The following is a 20740-nucleotide window of genomic DNA, read 5'->3' on the forward strand; positions in this document are numbered from 1 at the left end:
AAAGTCTGGACACCCCTTTGGGGGACACCCATGCTTTCAACAAAGGTGTGGATCTTACCTTAACAGGGCTGCCCTCCTGGAAACATTTGCCTGGTGCCTCTGCAACCTTGCAAAGGGTTCTAAGGAGCACTTTTTAGGCTGCAAGCTGCTTCCTTGTAGGGCAGCTAGCACATGACCAGCCTCCTGCAGTTGAGCTGCAGCAATCAGCAGATGAGCATGGTTAACTGTGTGCCATTAAACAGTTTCACCTGCTGATTTTTCCATAGCAACTATCCTGTTACACCTAGACCAGGGAGGACTGGTGTTTTTCTGGCCAGCTAGCAACAGGACTCCTGTCTGTCGCTAAAACTACCGTCCCTTGAAATTACTGCATGGGTTGCTTGTGCAGGATGGCAGTTGTTGCTTCTGAACCCTACTCTGTGTAATCCCCTTGATCCTGCTCAGTCTTGGGGCAAGTAGTTATGAGTGTTGGACAAAGAGCAGCAGGATCTGGGTTCAAATCCACACTCAGCATTGAACCTCTCATGTTATCTGATCAACCCAGGCTACCTCACAGGATGTTGAAAGAATAAAGCAGTGGGATTGTGGGAGGGTTCCAGCCCACCCCATAAATCTCTCTAGAGGTTATATATGTGCAAACAAATTTATTTGGAAGCAAAATGCCAATGTGCTGCTTCCCTCCCGTTTCCTCCTTCACAGCCTGCCTGTTGCTGAATAAGTATGTGCTGCCTTTCATGGTGGAGCAGTATAGAGGGAAATAAATACACCAGCACAAAATTGCTAGCAGGATCCTGTTCTCCCTTTGCTTTATTCAGACCATGGCTGATGCTACCAAAAATACTAAGTTGTAGCCCGTGATGGTTCTACTCAAAATATACCCAGTGGAATAATTTAGTTTTTAGGAATAATTTAGTTTTATTCATTTCAATGGATCTAATCTTAGCAGAACCTGTTGCTTTATGGGAAATCAAAGGATCCTCCAAAGGCTTGGTGAAGGCCAAGCCACAGCTGGGGGTTAGGGGGTTATGCGTACACAAATGCACATGGGGGGGAGGGTGCCAAACTGGGTCTCTGACCCAGGTGAAATAAAGCCTAGTTTCACTAGGATCAAAGCAAGAAAGCCATTTTTGCTAGCGGGGTTAGCCAGCAGACAGAAGGAGGATGTAGCTGGAGGTGCCTCTCTTCCTCCCTCAGCTTTGGTTGCTTTTTAACCAGCAAGCTGAATTGAGGCAAATGTCTTTAGCCATTTAATTGCTCACAATTTCACTGCAGAGAGATGATCCATTTAAGCACACTATAATTTGACTAAGAGTAAATACAGCCTTTGAGCCAATGGAGAGCTTCCCTTTCATTGGGGATTCCTCCATGCCGTTGTTCCATTTAGGCTGCTGTTTTCCTAAGCTCAGCAAGAGAAATCACAAAAATGAGTGAAATGCAGATCTGTGTAGGCCAAACTCACCCTGGGTGTGGACAGCCTCTTCTTGGGTTCCTTGCAGGATCCTGGCTCCCCGCCCCGAGGCGAAGCCTGACCTAGGGCTTGGAGGACAGCCAAGGGTTCCCCCAGCTGAGGCATCCCCCTTATAATAAGTCAGTCCCTTATCCATCCAGTTCAGTGCTGCCAACAGGGACTGGCAGCAGTTCTCTGGTGACAAAGAGCAGCCTTTCCCATCCCTTCCTGGAGAGGCCAGGGATTGAACCGGTGGCCTTCTGCACCCAAGGCATGCAGCGGCATAGCTAGCCGCTCAGGTGCCCAATGTCGTGCACGCATCCTGCAGCTGGGGGCAGGGTGAGCCATCCATGGGGCGGGGGGGTGCGCTTTGTGGAGCCTCTTCACTGCCTCCCCTCAGCTATAGGGCAGCTGAGGGAGAGGCGGGGGGCAGACGCAAGCCCCACACTGCCGTTTCAGGCAGCACGGAGCCTGCAGGCCCCCAAGCCACCACGTCACTCCCAGGACATGGCACGTAAGTGCCTGCCCCTGCGGTGTGGCGCCCAGTGCCAGGCGCGTTTCTTTACAGTTATTGACTGAACTAAAAAGTTTTGTGAGCCCACTTTAAAAAAACACACACTCACTCCATTCATTTTGTCAAATGCGCCCCCCCCCCCGTGATGACACCCGGGGCAGCCCACACACCCCTTCCTCCGCCACTGAAGGCATGTGCTTCACCACACAGCGATGCGTCTTTTCTACTTGAGTTCAAGTCTTGGCTAAATGCACTTGGTGGCCAGTCTGTCTACACCACTGCGCCCTCCTTCTCCTTAGGGAATAACGACGTGTAGCATTTCTGCAGCAATTTAAACATGTTAACTTCTTGCAGTCCCACCTGGTGCCCTCCAAATGTTGCAGGAGGACCACACCTCTGAGCACTGTGGAGGCTTGAGTTGTGGAGGCCACCCCAGTGGGCATCTCTGCCTTACAATGACCCTGTAAGGTAGGGCAGGTATCCCCATCTCCATATTGCAGACAGGGAAGAGACTGAGTGAGAATTGCTTGCCTGGAGATATAGCCAAGCTGAAGTTGAAACAAAGGAGCATCCCAAAGAGCTCATTCTCTTCACTATGGCTAGAACTACTCTGCAGTCTTTTCCACTATCTGTAACAGCCTGACTCTGAATTGGTGGTGTTGTCTGGCAGAGGCCAGCCCAAGTTTCAGATCAGTGGTGGGAAACCCCCAGGCCATGGACCAACCTGGGCCCACCAGGGGGTCCAGTTTGGCTTGCCAGACCCTTCCCTCCCCAACCATGCCACCTGTAAATCAGCTGAGGTGGCTGAGTTCAATCCTTCACCAGTACATTTCCTGCAAAGAATCTACTGGTGGGGCAGACCCAGGACCTGTCCACATATTAACGCCAGGTATGGTGACTCCCTCAGGCGCAGCAGAACTGGATGTAGTTATTTCTCCCTTCCCCCTTTGTTCCAGATGTTGATCTCCACTCACTCCTTCTTCCCTGGAGGGGAGGGGGCACCATTTTGTGCCAAAATGTTTTGGGCCAGCCCTGGGCAAACCCTACCCTTACCCTCCCCATGTCAACTTTGACAGGTGAATGGGGCAACCCACTTATCAGTCACTTGATGATAAATGTCATGGGGGATAAAGGTCTGGCCCACCAGGCCAGAAAAGGTTCCCCACCCCTATTTTAGCTAGAAAGAGTTTGTTTGTTATTTTTAAACCAGGCTCTTGAATTGGATCCTTAACTACTTAGAAACTTCAGTATCCCAAGAGAGGGAGGAGAGATGCAATAAAGAGAGCTCTTGCAGATGGAAAAGAGGAGCATTTTGGGGAGAGCAAGGAGAGGCAGAGAGACAAATGCTTCATCCCCATAGCGATTGTTTCCTGAATACCTTTTGGGCCAGTGTCTCCAATGACATGTTTAACCCCATCCTGACTAGGTCACACCTCCCTCTTGTCCCCTTGGTTTGGCAACACCAGCATAACTTGTCCCGGAGGGACAAAGCCAGAGGAAGGCAGGGTAGATTTCCATTTCAGCCAGCGCAAGTTCTTTGCTCTGGTTTCAAAGTCAACTCCTGGGGCTGATGGGAGCTGAGCTCCAAAATATCTGGAGGGCGCTAGATTGGCCAAAGCCATCTTGTAAAGGAACCTCTGGAAGAACCTAAGGATGTCCTAACAATAGGAGCAAAAGCTTGGGAATAATTTTTGCACAGTTGCAGTAATAAACAATATGTCCAAGGTATCCTGAAAAGAAACTTGAGTTACATAGTCTCTAAGCCAGACATTAGTTTCTCACAAATGGGGAGCAGTCCGTGCATTTTTCTTCTGGAATTGTAGGTGTGGAACCTGATACCTGCAGCTCCCAGGACGGGCTTATTCAGCCTACAATCTTCTCCGGTTGTCACCCTGCAATTAGCATTTAGTAGTGTACTGGGACTCAGGTGGCGCTGTGGTCTAAACCACTGCTCAGTCCCAGCTCTTGCCAACCTAGCAGTTTGAAAGCACGCCAGCGCAGGTAGATAAACAGGTATCACTGTGGCAAGAAGGTAAACAGCGTTTACGTGCACTCTGGCACTCATCACGGTCCTCCATATGCCAGTAGTGGTTTAGTCATGATGGCCACATGACCCCTGAAAGCGAGATGAGCACCACAACCCCATAGTGCCTTTGACTGGACTTAACTGTCCAGGGGTCCTTTACCTTTATTTTTAGTAGTGTACTGCCATTAAGTGTGACAGTTCCATATGGCTGTCATGATTACTAGCCACCAATTGACTTTTCCTTCTCTGTTAATGGTCTAATCCCTTTTTAAAGTTCATTGCCACCACAGCTTCTTCTGGCAGTGAGTTCCACAAACAAATTAAGTGATAGTGTTGAAACTGGGCTTTGATCAATATTTCAAATTCTTGTCTCACTTCCCATCTTTCTTCTTCTTATTCCTTTCCTGCTGCATCCATGTACGTGCTTTGTTTTTTATTGTCAGCCCTTTAAGGGAAGAAAGAGAGGGAGGGAGGGATGACAGACTGCTGATTGTTTGCTTGAGCCTGTGGGACAAGGCAGGGTATATATCTACTCTAGGGGTCAGCAACCTTTTTCAGCCTCAGATCTTGTGGGGGGCCGGACTATTTTTTTTTGGGGGGGAGGAACGAATTCCTATGCCCCACAAATAAACCAGAGATGCATTTAAAATAAAAGGACACATTCTATTCATGTAAAAACACGCTGGTTCCTGTGGGCTGGATTGAGAAGGCAATTGGGCCAGATCCGGCCCCTGGGCCTTAGGTTGCCCACCCCTGAGCTATTCTAATCAGTGAATTTTTAAAAACCTTCCCATCTGCCACAGATTCATTATGTGGTGTTTTTTTTTGTAAGATATTTAAGATTTTCAAAATATTACAAAAGAAAAATAGAAAAAAGAAAAATACAAAATAAAAATAATTAAAAACAACTCAATCTTTCCATTACTTATTTTTCATTAGCTTGTTTCCCAGACCTCCTCACGCCTCCCTTTTTTGTATTCCAATTTAGTTTGTTGGTTCAGCAAATCCTTCCCCTCTTTGTTTATCCTAATCTTTAATCTTAAAATATTATAACATTAAATCTTTATCTATTAGTAATCCATTTTTCATATTCCCTTATAGTATTGCAGCTAAAAACCCCTTAGTTTCTATCCAACATCGTTCTAACATTCATTAATTTTACAATATTTCTGTAAATAGTCTTTAAATTTCTTCCAATCTTCTTCCACCGACTCTTCTCCCTGGTCTCGGATTCTGCCAGTCATTTCCGCCAGTTCCATATAGTCAATCACCTTCATCTGCCATTCTTCCAGAGTGGGTAGATCTTGTGTCTTCCAATACTTTGCAATGAGTATTCTTGCTGCTGTTGTGGCATACATAAAAAAAGTTCTATCCTTCTTTGACACCAATTGGCCGACCATGCCCAGGAGAAAGGCCTCTGGTTTCTTCAAGAAGGTATATTTAAATACCTTTTTCAATTCATTATAGATCATCTCCCAGAAAGCCTTAATCCTTGGGCACGTCCACCAAAGGTGAAAGAATGTACCTTCAGTTTTTTTTACATTTCCAACATTTATTATCGGGCAAATGATAGATTTTTGCAAGCTTGACTGGGGTCATGTACCACCTGTATATCATTTTCATAATATTCTCTCTTAAGGCATTACATGCCGTAAACTTCATACCTGTGGTCCATAACTGTTCCCAATCAGCCATCATAATATTATGTCCAACATCTTGTGCCCATTTAATCATAGCAGATTTCACTGTTTCATCCTGAGTATTCCATTTCAACAGCAGGTTGTACATCCTTGACAAAATCTTAGTTTTGGGTTCTAACAGTTCTGTTTCTAATTTTGATTTTTCCACCTGGAAACCAATGTTCTTGTCCGAATTATATGCCTCCATTATCTGATAATAATGAAGCCAATCTCGCACTTTGTTTTTTAGTTTCTCAAAACTCTGCAATTTCAGTCTATCTCCCTCTTGTTCCAGAATTTCCCAATATTTCGGCCATTTGGCCTCCATACTGAGCTTTTTCTGTGCTTTAGCTTCCATCGGTGACAACCACCTTGGGGTTTTATTTTCAAGTAGATCCTTATATCTTATCCAGACATTAAACAATGCTTTCCTGACAATATGATTCTTAAATGCTTTATGTGCTTTAACCTTATCATACCACAGATATGCATGCCATCCAAATACATTGTTAAAACCTTCTAAATCCAAAATGTCTGTGTTTTCCAGAAGCAGCCATTCTTTCAACCAGCAGAAAGTTGCTGATTCATAGTAAAGTTTAAAGTCTGGCAGGGCAAATCCACCTCTTTCCTTTGCATCTGTTAGTATTTTAAATGTTATTCTAGGCTTCTTGCCCTGCCAGACAAATCTAGAAATATCTCTCTGCCACTTCTTGAAACAGTCCATTTTGTCCACAATTTGCAATGTTTGAAACAAAAACAACATTCTAGGCAATACATTCATTTTTATCGCAGCAATACGACCCAGCAGTGAAAGCTTCAAATTTGACCAAATTTCTAAATCTCTTTTCACTTCGGCCCAGCATTTTTCATAGTTGTCTTTAAATAAATTCCCATTTTTTGCTGTAATGTTAATCCCCAGGTATTTCACTTTCTTAACCACTGTTAAGCCTGTCTCGTTCTGAAACCTCTCTCTCTCAATCGGTGTTAATTTTTTCTCTAAAACCTTGGTTTTTCACTTATTCAGTTTAAATCCTGCAAGCTGACCAAATTCTTGAATCAGTTCTAAAACCCTTTTGGTACTAGATTCTGGCTCCTGTAACGTCAATACTAAGTCATCTGCAAATGCTCTCAATTTGTACTGTTTGGCTCCGACTTGTATACCTTTAACCAACTGGTCCCTTCTAATTTTTCAACATTAGTGTTCATATTTATCTCAAAATAGTCTCTCAAGGTTTTTTGGGCCTTTTTATACACTTCTTCATCTCTGAATAAGGTGTCATTCATCCTCCATCTGAAGGAGCCAGTTGATATTAGTTTCATCTCCATCCTTACAGCATTATGGTCGGAGCAAGTTTTTGGACAAATTTCCACTTTCTTTATCTTTGGTGCCATTCCTCTAGTTACCCATATTTGGTCAATTCTAGTCCATGTCATCTTGGCTTCAGACAAGAAAATTCCCTCTCTTCCCAAAGGATTCTTTGTTCTCCAAATATCGACTAAGTCCAAGTTGTCTGTCATCTCGAAAAATGTTTTCGGTAGTCTGCCATCCTTGGTGACTACCTGTCTTTGTGCCTTATCCATGTTTGTAGATACTACTCCATTCATATCCCCCATCAAAATCAGATTGTAATCCAAATAATCCATTAAGGTCTCATGCAACTTTTTAAAGAATTCAGATTTCCCCTCATTCGGTGCATAAATTCCTACTATCAAAAATTTCTCTCCTTGAACTTGAATTTCAATTGCCACAAATCTTCCTTGATCGTCTTTAAAAATGAATTTCGGTGATAGTCTCTCCTTTGCATAAATCACTACTCTTTTTTTAACTTTGTCAGATGAAATAAACTCCTGTCCCAATCTCTTATCAATCAATATTTTCCTATGTAGCCTTATCACGTGTGTTTCCTGTAAGCAAATCAAGTCCAATTGTTCCTTTTTTAACAAATGAAAAACACTTTTCCTCTTCCGAGGACAATTGAGTCCATTACAATACCAACTGAATAGTTGCAGAGCCATGTTCAAATATATAAAAGGATGTCACATAGAGGAGGGAGAAAGGTTGTTTTCTGCTGCTCCAGAGAAGCGGACACGGAACAATGGATCCAAACTACAAGAAAGAAGATTCCACCTAAACATTAGGAAGAACTTCCTGACAGTAAGAGCTGTTCGACAGTGGAATTTGCTGCCAAGGAGTGTGGTGGAGTCTCCTACTTTGGAGGTCTTTAAGCAGAGGCTTGACAACCATATGTCAGGAGTGCTCTGATGGTGTTTCCTGCTTGGCAGGGGGTTGGACTCGATGGCCCTTGTGGTCTCTTCCAACTCTATGATTCTATGATGTTATTATTTTGCTTTACCTCCAGCTGCACCAAGTGTTTGTTCTTGTTCTGTCGGTGGTGTCACTTTCTCTGAACCATGCAATCCAAAAGATAAGTTTGTTATATCTAATATTCCTCTTTCCAGTGCTTTTGGCTCTTCTCCAGATTCCACTTCTTTCTGTAAGTCCTCTCCGTGGTCTTTCAAGAATCTATCTTTGTCGTCAACTGATCTTATTTTTATCTTTCTTCCTTTATATTTAAAGGACAGGCCTTGGGGAAATTCCCACCTAAAGATGATTCTGTTGCTTCTCAGCAGGGCAACCAAGTCTCCGTAGTTAGATCTTAAATCCAAGAGATGTTTTGGAATGTCCTTAAATATCTCCACACTTGACTCATGTATTTCCAAAGTCTTTCGGAAGTGCAGATTCAAGATTTTGTCTCTCTCCTCTTTTGTTCGAAGGGTAATCAAACAGTCTCTCACCTTGTTCTTCTTTCCTCCTCTTCCAAGCCTGAATGCGCTCACTATCTTAAATTCTTCCTTCCCCAAATCTGCAAATTCCTGCGTCAGAAAGTCAGTCAAGTTATCTTTCTCAAGTTCTGGTACAGCCCTGATTCTCAAATTTCTTTGTTTCTCCTTCAATTCAATCATAGACAACGTCAACCCGTGGTCCTCGAGTTGCCTATATATCGGCGGTATCTTCTCTTGAGTAGCGGTTGCTATGTCCTTTGCTTCTTCAGCTGTCTTTCGGGTCAAAGCAGATTCCTGTAACAATTTCTCAATAGTCTCTGTATTAGTGTTCACCTTCTGTCCCAAATTATTAATACTTGTAGTATTTTGGTCAATTTTAACTGATGCTTCAGCTACTTGTTTATTTGTTTCAGCTACTTGTTTACTTAAATTTTCCAAAGATTCATTAATTTTTCTTAGAGCCAGAGCTAAAACATCTTCAGACGACATTCCTTTTGGTTTAACTTGTGGGGGTGCAGCCCCTGATAATCCAGATGGTCCAGAAGGACCAGATGTTAAAGCTCTTCGCTGCGACCCAGGATCTGTACGAAAAGATCTGCCAGACCTAGTAGTTTTTTCCTGAATCAACTCTAACTTTCCTCTTCCATCTGCCATAACACTCTCATAGAAGTCCAAGGTCAGTCCCACGGCTAGAATTTGTTTTGAGATGGAAAATTCCTCTAGCCCAGTTGTTATTGTAGCAATATCAAACCTCCTCTAGGGGGACACAGGAACAGTCAAAACTTGCAACTTTAAGAAAAAAATAGTCCTTATAAATCCCCCAATTCACAAGAAAACAACAGTTTCAATTGCAGTAATCAGTTACTTTAAAACCAGGAGAAGTCCAGAAACACTGTATCTCTCTTGCAGAGTTAGCTGTCAAAAGTACTCTGTTTACCGATAGTGCTTTTCACAGAGCGGCATTCCTTGCCTCAAGGCAGTCCGATCCCAGGTTCTAAGCGGTGGATTTTAGCCTCCTTCCCCTCTTTTTTTTTGCAGGTAAATACAGTTCAAACCTTTCCCCCCTCCTCTCCTGCAAACCGGAGGGGAGATCACTTTTCTGATGTTAGGATTTATGTCCTTTTTCAAGCGTCTTTCAAAGTTTCCGCTTACAGTCTCTTAGCTTTGATCTGTTTACAAGAAATGGAAGGTGGACTTCCTGTTTATGCCTCCCCGCTTCGGTGCCGAATTAATTGTTTTTCTCCCTATAAATCCAATTTTATCCTACTCACGGGTAGTTACTTTTGAAGTCGAATTGTCCCAGGAAAAAGTCAGCGCTCTTCGATAACGGCTGTGTGGCTTCACTCTGCGGAAGAAGCAGTCGACTCTCAGCACTGCGCCACTCACCCTGTTTCACTCCGGAGCCCAAAAAAGGGTTCCTTCACAGATTGGGGGGCGCAAAAGGTGCCCACTGAGTCCCACGTTCACAGGCTTCACCCGCCTGTGATTTTTGAGGGGTCCCCGCTTCGCCACAGCGGTACAGACCCGATCCTGCGGAGCTGGTCCCTCGGAAAATCAGAGGGAATCCGCCATTACCGATGGCGCCAACCCGGAAGTCTTGCCACAGATTCATTGAGACACTATACAGATTCATTTTACTTCATCCGTAAAATGAAAGATTAATGACCAACAACACAGCAAATTAATTCTCAAGGAAAAGTTATTTTGAAAATGAAAATTAGCACTCTGTAGCCTTTTTGGCATCTGCTGAAGACTTTCCTTTTTCAACAAGCCTTTTAAGTGGAGATCTTTATACCAACCTACATCTGTACAATGGTACCTCGGGTTAAGTACTTAATTCATTCCGGAGGCCTGTACTTAACCTGAAACTGTTCTTAACCTGAAGCACCACTTTAGCTAATGGGGCCTCCCGCTGCGATTTCTGTTCTCATCCTGAAGCAAAGTTCTTAACCTGAGGTAATATTTCTGGGTTAGTGGAGTCTGTAACCTGAAGCATATGTAACCTGAAGCGTATGTAACCCGAGGTACCACTGTACTGGGTTTGATTTCTGTTTTACACATGACAGTGTGTTTATAATTGCTTTTATATATGGAATTGTTGTTCATTATTTCTATTAAAGTTTTTAATTATGAAATTGCTTTGAGATTTGTATAGCAGTGACTCACAAGGTGCCTTTGACACAGACAGTAGAGTGCAGCCATGAAGCAAAAACAAAGAAGCAAGCAAACCTAGCCACAGTTAAAAGCAAAGAAGCAAGAGTTTTAAAAGTGGAGATTGGGAGCCCCTCCCACCTCTGGCTCCAGTTTCTCCTGCCAGTCTCAACCAAGATTTGAAACCAGGGGCTGAGGCTGCTTCATCAGCAGTGCCAGCTTGGCCCCATGACCGAAATTAGTGGGTGCCCGGCCCCTTTGCGGGGAATTTTGTGGGTTCTTGGGCCCCCTGGGCCCCAGGGAGTTGGCACCTATGGCCTCCGTAAGAAGGAACCTGATTAGCTGTAGCACAAGAGCAGAAGTGAAGGCAAACGAAGGGGGTGAGCAGGCAGCTGTTTCATGAAGCCAGACTCCTGGAGAATAACAGGCATCAGCATGATAACAACATCCAAACCCCTCTGCTCTTATCCAAGCTCTCCTCTCAGCAAGAGAAGTTTAAAGGGAGAAGGGAGGTAGGCAGACTGATAAGGAAGATAAAGAGCACACACACTCCTTCAAAGACGTGCTGGAATTCACTTGCTTGCCTTTGCTTGCTAATACAGACAAAGAGGATTCAGCCCTGGGCAGAAGAAGAGGCAGACGCAGGGCAGCGCTTTAGCAAAGGTGGGAAGGGAGCACTGGAGTCAAAACAAGGAGGTCTCATGCTCAGGTGTTCAGCACAACAAACCTCTGGCTTCAGAGCCCAGAGCCCATCTGAAGCATGGGGTAGTTTTCGTTTCTTTGTCCATCATTTCCTGCTGTTGGAAATGGCCGCTGGTGCTCAGATGTCACATAGAATAGAATCATAGAATCATAGAGTTGGAAGAGACCACAAGGGCCATCGAGTCCAACCCCCTGCCAAGCAGGAAACACCATCAGAGCACTCCTGACATATGGTTGTCAAGCCTCTGCTTAAAGACCTCCAAAGTAGGAGACTCCACCACACTCCTTGGCAGCAAATTCCACTGTCGAACAGCTCTTACTGTCAGGAAGTTCTTCCTAATGTTTAGGTGGAATCTTCTTTCTTGTAGTTTGGATCCATTGCTCCGTGTCCGCTTCTCTGGCGTGTGGCGGGGGGGGGCATAAATGAAGAGGCACTGGTGGCAACACCCTGAGATGGTGAGGCTCATTTTGACACCAACAAAAACTGAAGCCTTAGTGTCATCAGGCTCAGTCCCTTGGAGTATTTTGCGAAGAGGGACTTTCTGTTTTAACCTTTGAATGCCTGCTGAAACTTCTCAATGCTGCCAAGCTTAAGCAGACAGTCAGGAAAAGGCTTATCTGTAATAACTATCTTTGATTTTAAAATCTGGTAAATGCCTCAAGGTAAATGGGCAACCAGATAATAACTCCACTGTAAATAGGGTGAGGTTTATGCCTAAAATAGCACATGATTAAAGGGGCTTTCTTTGTCCTCAGAGATCACAGTTCTCTCCCCCATTAACACCTCCCAGAAAAGGACAAGGGGAAGCGGGCAGGAGGGGTCTGGGAATCCAGCCAATACAATGCTGTCAGCCCCCCCCCCAGGGACCATCACCTCCTCCTCCTCAAGAGGCTCTTAAAAGGTCCTTCAGATTATCCAGGTGCAAAGGATGGAGTAGGATGGACTACTGAACCTTAGAAGCAAATCCAAACCGACAAGAGGGCAGGACTCAGTAGAACCTGCATTTTTCACCTGCACCAGTTCTCCGGGAAATCACACAGCCCCCAACTGCGCCTGATGCCTGCTTCTCATTAGTCATACAGGTTTGCTGATGCATGCCGGATTCAAACCTATCAATCCCACAAAAGACCCAGCAGGATGGTTAAGGAGGGAGAATCCTTCTCAATTTCACCCACTAAGGTTCTCCTCAAATTATGAACAAAAGCAGTTCCAAGCCATTGCTTCTGGGAATTGTTTTGGCCTAAGGATTGTTAACTGTTGGGACAAGAAGAGTCTTTAAACTTACAGGGAGAGAAAAGTCTGGACATACCCCTCTCATCCCTCCAGTAAAGTTGTGTTCAGATATCTTCACTCCCCACCTTTCTCCCCTGGGGCAAACCTTTATATTTGCCTTGCATGTGTGGCCACTTCTTTCTCTTCAAATATGGACTCTTGTCAGTACTGAGCTTTGGCACTTGCATGGCCCCATCCTGTTTGCCAAAATCAAAACATGACACCACTTGGACAGAGTGGTTGCTGTCAAACTAGGCCCTGAGAGAACAGGGTTCGATCCCCACTTGACCACAAAACTCTGCGGCTGACTTTGGGCAGGTAAATACCTCTAAGCCTAATCTACCTCATAGGGCTGTTGTGAAATAGAGAGGCAGTGAACCATGTACACCTCATTGTGCTCCCTTTTTTATTAAAGATTTGGGATATAAATGTGTTCTAACCTAATCTAACTGCAAAGGAACCAGGTACAGATTCTGCTGCCACACAAATCAGCAAGGTGTCCAACCAGATAGATGCAACAACAAATGTTTAAGAAAAAATAAAAGGGATCTGTTGAAGCAGTTGTGTGCATGCACCTGTGTGCGCCTCTATATGCAGGACCAGCCTTTTAATTAGGCCAAGGGAGGCAACCACCGCAAGCAGCAGTGCCACGTGCCAGTCCTCTTAAACTCCATGGTTGTTTCCCTGCAATGGAGAACACATCTGTATCCCCTGCTGCCCTCAGGTAAAGTGAAGAACACTGACTATCCCATCACCAATCCAGTCAGCTTTCTGTATGGGGAATGAGGAGGAGCTGCCATTTTGTATTTCACCCCAAGCAGCAAAATGTGTTGGGTTGTGTGTGTGACACAATTTGGAAGAGGGACAGAACAAGACTCTAATCCACAGTGATCAGAGGTACAAGCGTTTAGTGTACATTTTTGTTGGTGTGTGAGACGGATTGTAGGGAGTACACCAATAAGAGATCACAAGTTGTAGTGTGAACTGTGTCTCCTTCCTCATGCTTCCATCAGTACCAAAACAGACTCTGTGTGATGAAGGAGCTGGAGAAATCAGAGACTCCATTTGTCAGGTAGCCAAGATGCCCCTTGTGCCCCTTCCCCAAACCCAGAACCCCCACCTCCTTACACCCAATAGTTCTGGACAGGACTGAGGAGACCACTAGATATAGGGCTTGACACATGGTTTGGTGTGAACCTTGGCACCATCTGCCACCCTACCACCAGCATGGAGTAGGAGCCCCTGCCTTCACATTGGTGGTAGCAGGTGGGTGCAATTTCAGCAACAGCTGCAAACCCTCTTGCTGGGCCCTGTCACTGTAAGCCGGCCCCAATGTCTCCGGCACTCAATGTAGTGCTCTTCCATCCAGCGTGATGTTAGGTTGTGGCCTCAGAGGCATTGTGAGATAAAACGGCAGGCACCAGCCACCATCACCCAAGTACAGGAATGGAGAGGAGCGCATGTTTGCTTGTTGGGTTGGCAGCATGTGTAGGCAGTGGACTCTTCCAAAGGCTTTGGGGGAGGGTTCAGCAATTGCCCCACAATGTTGACCTTTGACCCTGGGCCTGACTGCAGACAATTGTGTATTGAAGCTACTCCAGATGTGGTCACCTGCCAGAGGCTGAGAGATCCAGAGATATGAAAAGCCATTGTGTGGCTGAAAACTATCCTCCTCAGCATGCACCTAATCCCAGAAAACAATAGTTTGGTTACTTAGCAATGAGGGGTATTCCATCCACATTTAGTAGCACAGCCATAATGACTTCATTTCCTGAACATATGTTTGGCAGAACACTTAAAAGTAATCAGCCCTTCTCCACCAGGGAACTGTAATTCTAGTGCGCGCTCTCTCTTTCTGCGTGCTCTCTTACAGGGGACAGGAAATACTCTCAGTTACAATTCCCAGGATTAACAGCAGTGAGATTGACAATTGCATCAGTATCAAACTGATACAGAGGCTGAAAAGTCAAAACGGGGGAGCTCTGGTCCTACAGATATTACTGGACTGCAACTCCCCTTCATCCCTTGACCATCTGGAGGGCTGCAGGTTCCCCATGCCTGGCAAGTGGCGAGAGGCCTTTGCTCCCCTGGGTGAAACTTTCTAGTGAAAGGTCTTGCGTCTCACCTCTCCCTTTGCTTGTGGCATCTGAATGTGGAGAATGTGCAAGCCGCATTCCAGAACACGCTGGGCTGGCTGTTTCTGTGGTGACTTCATGGCAGGAATGCTGTTCAGAACAGGAAACTGGGCGGCACCCAGAATGCCCCTCCAAGACTTTGGCACGGGCCTTTGTTTGCACTGCTAAAGAAGGAGCGGTTTTTGTGCTTTTGTGTTTCTGAATGGCGCAACAGCTCCCACCAACCTCTTGGGAAACCCACACCCGTGAAGCATTCCAGGCATGCCGGCAGCCTCATGCTTTTGAGAATGGGGTGAGAAAGGCAGGGCAGGGACATGTCCAGGCCATTCCCCCCTCCCCCTCCCCAAGCAGACCAGGGTTAGGGAAGCTGTGATTCTCAAGGTGTGGTTGGACTCCAACTCCCATCAGCCCCAGACACCATGGCCAATAATCAGGGATGAAGGGAGTTGTAGTCCAGCAACAGCTGGGGGTCACAGGACTTTCACCTCCCCCCTAGACCATCACCCCATTTTTCAGCATGAATCCCCATTCCCTAGGATTCAACAGGGAGAGAATAGGACATAAAATATTCTGAAGCCACCAAATTCTCTTGCCACAGATGGCAGGATCAGCTCAAGATCTTTGAACTCGCGAGGAATATCTCTTGGACATTCCATTCCTGAAACAGCAACAAAAGGGGAAAAGAGCAATAAGAGAATGGTCACCACCACATTCTACTCTATGCCCTTGCTCTTCTGGCCTTAGTAGCTATATACTGAGTCAGACTATTGGCCCATCAAACCAAGTATTGTCTACACTGACTGGCAGTGGCTGTCCAGAATTTCAGCCAGGGGTGTCTCCCAGCCGGATTTGGGAGGTGCCAGGGATCAAACCTGGGGTCTGCTGTTGCACTTTTCTTCCTAGGAATCCCTTCAGAAACTGGTATTGCTCTCTCCCTGGGAACCAGGGGTGGGAAACTTGGGACTACTGGTTGGCTGTGTCCACAGAATGGAAGATGGCAGGATCCCCAAGGACGTGCTCTACAGGGAGCTGGCTTCAGGCACCAAGCCAGTTGGCAGACCAAAGATGGCTGCAAACGTGACATGAAGGTTGGCAACATCAACCCCGCCATGTGGGAATCCCTTGCAGATGACCACAGTGAGTGGAGAGAGACAGACAGGTAACCAGGGGACGAATGGCTGCTGGGAGGAGTGCAGAGTGAAGAAACATCTGCAGCAGCACAACTGGACACCTTCATCTGCTCCAGCTGCAGCAAAATATGTCCCTCCTGCATCGGTCTCCACAGCCGCAGCAGATGCTGCAACTTTCCAACAGTCTGACTTCATCCCCAAAAGTGCACTCCTCAATTGTCTCTCCCAAGACAGACGAATGGCAACAACAGTAAGTACTGCTGGACTACAACTCTCATTCTCCCTGACGATTGGGCATGCTGACTGCGTAAGATGGGGACTGGAGTTTAATGACATCTGGAGGGCCACATGCTAGTCATCCCTGCAATGAACAGAACCTCTGGAGACAAACAGGCAAATGGGGAGAGGAGGTCTCCAGCAGGAAACCAGTTCCAGACTCCCCTCTGGATCCAGGCCTCACATCACTTTTCCTCATAATAGAAGTGAGCACCTTTAAGCACATAGATTTAAAAGCATGCTTGTTGTAATGTGAACCTTGGTCCTGAGCATGTGCTGGCCAGTGTCATGTTCCAAGTGGAAGATGCAGCCTCAAGGCTCACCCTGGCCGTCCCTAGAGTGCTCCAGTGGATGGATAATGGAGAGCTATCTTCAAACTTTAATGCAACCATGGATTTGCCACAATTACATGAGGTGTAGCATAACATTGCCCTGCGGAAGAGCTTTCAGGAAATGGGACAAGCTGACCAGGGAAGGCTGTAGATCCCTGCCACAGGAGGATTTTGAGCTCCTGCACATGAAAGTATGAGAATGGCTACTGCGCAGTGACAGCTTTCCTTACATTGGTAACCACAGGAGATGGCAGGTCTTGTATCCCCATCACAAGCCTGAGATAAAATGGCTAATCTGGTCATCTTTCATTCTGTCACACCATGCAGAAGGGAGCAGGGCCACCATATGGCGGGAAAGCAAGCAAGCTTTTTGTGAAACCGGCATAGCAACAAGCCAGCAGCAAGAGGCTGACTGATGTTTGACTCCCTCTTTGGGAAGATCTAGATTTGACCTTGAAGGAGAAAAGCTTTGTGATAAGGAGGCTGAACAGCAAAGAAGGGGAAGGGGCAGAGTTGAAGCTCAGCATTTTGGGTTGAGCTGAGAGTGAGTTAGTGCCCGGCTGCCTCTTAGGGAGAGAGGAGACGGCGGACTGGGGTATAAATGACTAGAAAGAGGAAATAACTTTTTATAATAGCTGACTCTTGATTTTTTCTCTTTTTTTACTGTTCATGTCACTTACTAATATGTTAAAAGAACAGAACTTGAAGAACACCCAGGCCTATTGTTCAGGTATGCTCTTTACAGAGCATATTCTTACATTAGTAAGGTTTCTATAGCTTTTGGGAATCTGAGTCCTTTGCTTTATTATAAGATCCTCTCAAGTTCTAGCATAAAGGTTTTTCTACCCCCATAGGCGGTCTAAGCTCTGCCTTCCCATGTGTCTATACCGAGACCACATGGCCTGGGCACAAATATGTAACAAGTGAGCCCACATATGAGAAAGGAGATTGCAATAGCACATAACACAGGAAGGATCTGAACTTATTTGAACCCCCAGTGCAGTCTGAACACGCCATGAACTGTTAACCAGGCTGAACGGCCCAGCATCTTGCAGACAAAACACACAGGCAGAGAGAGAAGGGTGGAATGGGTGGTCCTACTCTAAAACAGGTTACAAGGAGACAGCTTAAACTGGCCCTTGTTGTGTCTGCTTCTCTTCAAAACATCTCTAAGCAGATACTAAAGTGCTTAACATTTGCTTATGTACAAGTACCACCTCCTGCATACTCTTTATCCAAGGCACTGCTAGCCAGAAACTAGAGATCTCTAAGTGACTGCGGGGCAGAGGCGGAACTACCTTTGGTTCACTACCCTAGTGGTTGGCTGACTACCTGCACCACATTTAAGAAGGTGGTACAGCCAGCTGTTGGAAGAATGTCCAGTGGCTGTTGGAATCGGAACATGGATTTAGATGGATCCTTTGTATGATTCAGCTAGGCAACACTTAGGATATTAGGATCATACAGAAAAACCCTTAGGGTATGTACACATATTTCATTTACATGTTTTGTTTTTGAGGCTGATATAGCTCCCCTGCTATGGCACACTGTCTGCAAGATGCAAGTTGCCATACCTAATACTATTACACTTTTTGCTTGCTAGTGATCAAAAGGGAGATTGGTTGCATGGTCTTTGCTTGTTGAGCGCAAGAATGTGCCAGGTAATCTGTAGTCAATCCGGGTTTTGTTGTGCCTCTATGTTGCCAGTCACTTAACAGCAATTCCTTTAGCTCACGACAATAAGCTAAGACTGCAGTCGTAAGTGGCATAGTGCTCAAGTTGCACACTCCCTGCCCATAAATAGCTGGGAGATCTATTAAAATGCCACCTCCCGCAGCCTCTATCCACTGTATAGGGCATTTCATATGATGAGGGATTCCCCATAGGCTGCCCTTTCCCCCTCCTGAAATACAGTGGAACCTCAGATTACGTATCGTCCTCCTTACGAATGCTTCAGGTAATGAGCTCCGCTAACCTGGAAGTAGACGCTCCTGGTAGCAAACTTTGCCCTGGGATGTGAGCGGAAGTCGTGCGCTGGCGGCACAGCAGAACCAGGAGGCCCCATTAGCGAAAGCGCGCCTCAGGTTAAGAATGGTTTCAGGTTAAGAATGGACCTCCGGAATGAATTAAGTTCGTAAGCAGAGGTACCACTGTAAGAGACTCTTGTCCTGTGTGCAACTGCTGAGGGGAGGGTGACATGCTGTTATAAAACCTTAAAACGGAGCTGCAGAGTGAAAAGAGGCTGCTTTCTCCAATCCCCTTCACGCCGGCACAAGCAAGTACAGTATACATACAACATATATATTATATTTCATATAGAGATCTGGCTGATTATTTTATAGAAGCTTTACAGAGAGTCAGTATTCAAAGCTGCATCCATGCCACCCCAGTACCTGGTGCTTCAGTGACACCCCTAATCTTTCCTCTTCCATCTCTACATTGACACAGGAAAGTTGGCAGCTGTGGCGAGAAAGAGGCGCTAGAGACCCAGAAGGGAATAACATGGCTTAGTTACCCTGCAAGCAGCAAGAGCCACTTGGGTTTGGCTTCCACTACCCATGGGGCAGGGGTGGGCAGGGGCAGCACCACTGCGTCCCATGGGGTGCCCCAAACAGACCCTCCGCAGGCACAGCTTGGCAGAGAGGAAATTCCAGCTATTCCTGCAAATCATCCCTCCAGAAGATGCTTAGTGCCCAACGTGACCAAGCTTGTGCTATGAAGACATTTGCCCTTCTAAGAAATAGGCCAGAAGCTGAAAATGCCATTTCCCTAGAGGGGCTCCCTGCCTGTTCCCTAGATCCCCGAGCCCTTCTGGCTTCCTCTTCCCTGTATGTCTCAGCAGGCAGAATCCTGACTAGCTGGGATTGTGCATGAAGCGAAAGGTCTGATAGGCAATCGAAATAGACCCAGGGACGCCTCTGGAAGTCACACGGACTAGATGTTGGGAAGAAGCCTCCAGGGTGGTGGAAACACCAGCTTCCTTCTTGTTCGTTCTCCTGCAGGCCAATGGGCAGTTTAGGACTGGGAGTAGACGGCTGTGACCGGGCTGCCCCCTGCTGCCCCCTGGTAGCGCTGGCGGGCATGCTTCTCGCAGTACATCTCTTCGCCAACCCAGAAGTGGCCCCGCATCTTCAGGTTGAGGCCACAGTCGGTGCAGATGTAGCAGGAGGGGTGGCGGTAGCGGTTCTCTTGGATTCTCACTGCCTGGGTCCTGCAGGAGACACAGCCGAGGGCGCAGTCAGTGAAACATGACTCAGAGGGGAGTACAGCTATGACTGGCACCTGATGCAAACTCTGGAATCTGGTACCCCGTTAAAATTTAATGTTAGCATGTTTAGAGCAAAGTTTCTAGCCCTCAGGATTGTGGAGAAAGTATTGAGAGCATGGGGCAGTGCCAGGAGCATGGGTTGTGTCCAACTACATCCTACTCAAAGTAGGTGCATCAAAATTAATGGATCTAAGCTAGGTATGTTTTAATTTCAATGGGTCTACTCTGAGTAGAGCTAGCACGGGACACAACCCAGTAGATTTAGTTAGTTACTTTTGTCATATTAGCCACAACACAATTTACATATAGAGACACAAGCCACAGAGATACTTTTGCATGTGTTATTCTGTGCAAGAGTCTTCCCCAACGTACACTATCAAACAAAAGACTGCCACCTACATATCATCATTTATTATCTTGGTTCAGTCCCCTTTAAACAAATGACTAGGGCAAAATCTCTCTCAGCACTGTGTCCATTCCAGGGAGTCTCCAGCATCCTCCCCCTGCTCATGGGGGGCCCATTTAGTTATCCTGGGCAGAATCAGGCAGGTAGGGAGATATTTTGGTTCATGGAATCAGTAGAAGCTTTCCATTTCCTTGCCTTAGGTACACACAACCGAGCTTTTTCTGTGTCTCTTTTCAACCCAACAGAACAACACTTTCCTTCTTGCTTCTACGCTGTCCGAAGATGAGAACCAAAGTTTGTTGCACCTTAAAAATGAGTTACACCTTCATTTCTCTCCAATATATAAAATTGTAAGGAGTTGGCATGCTAACACTCTTGTGTGCATGTGCAGCCAGCCGTGAGTGACAGCTCTCCCTTCCTATTGTTCTCCCCTGTAAGTGTGAAGGGAGGGAACAGCTTGGGTGGGCAGGTGTGTGAGCGAGAGGAAGCCAGCGAGCTCAGGAGAGCCGAGGGGAAGCCTGGGAAGTCTGAGGGGGTGTGATGAGGCACACACGCAGAACTTTGCCTGTGAGGGAACAGCTTTGGTAGGCATGTGGCTGAGTGAGAGTGAGTGACCT

General features: G+C 46.1%; 1 protein-coding gene across 2 annotated transcripts in view; it reads right to left on the reverse strand.

Annotated features, from left to right (window-relative positions):
• Positions 1–18729: 18729 nt before the first annotated feature.
• Positions 18730–20740, reverse strand: part of PDLIM2 (PDZ and LIM domain 2) — a 45117-nt gene continuing 43106 nt past the window's right edge. For both annotated transcript variants that reach the window (XM_082200592.1, XM_082200591.1), the window contains exon 10: positions 18730–19660. In XM_082200592.1, coding sequence (XP_082056718.1) covers positions 19465–19660 — 196 coding nt within the window. In that variant the 3' untranslated portion in view covers positions 18730–19464. The remainder of the gene's footprint in view (positions 19661–20740) is intronic.

The sequence above is a fragment of the Podarcis vaucheri genome, assembly GCF_965113315.1.
Source record: "Podarcis vaucheri genome assembly, chromosome: 15".
Lineage (NCBI taxonomy): Eukaryota > Metazoa > Chordata > Lepidosauria > Squamata > Lacertidae > Podarcis > Podarcis vaucheri.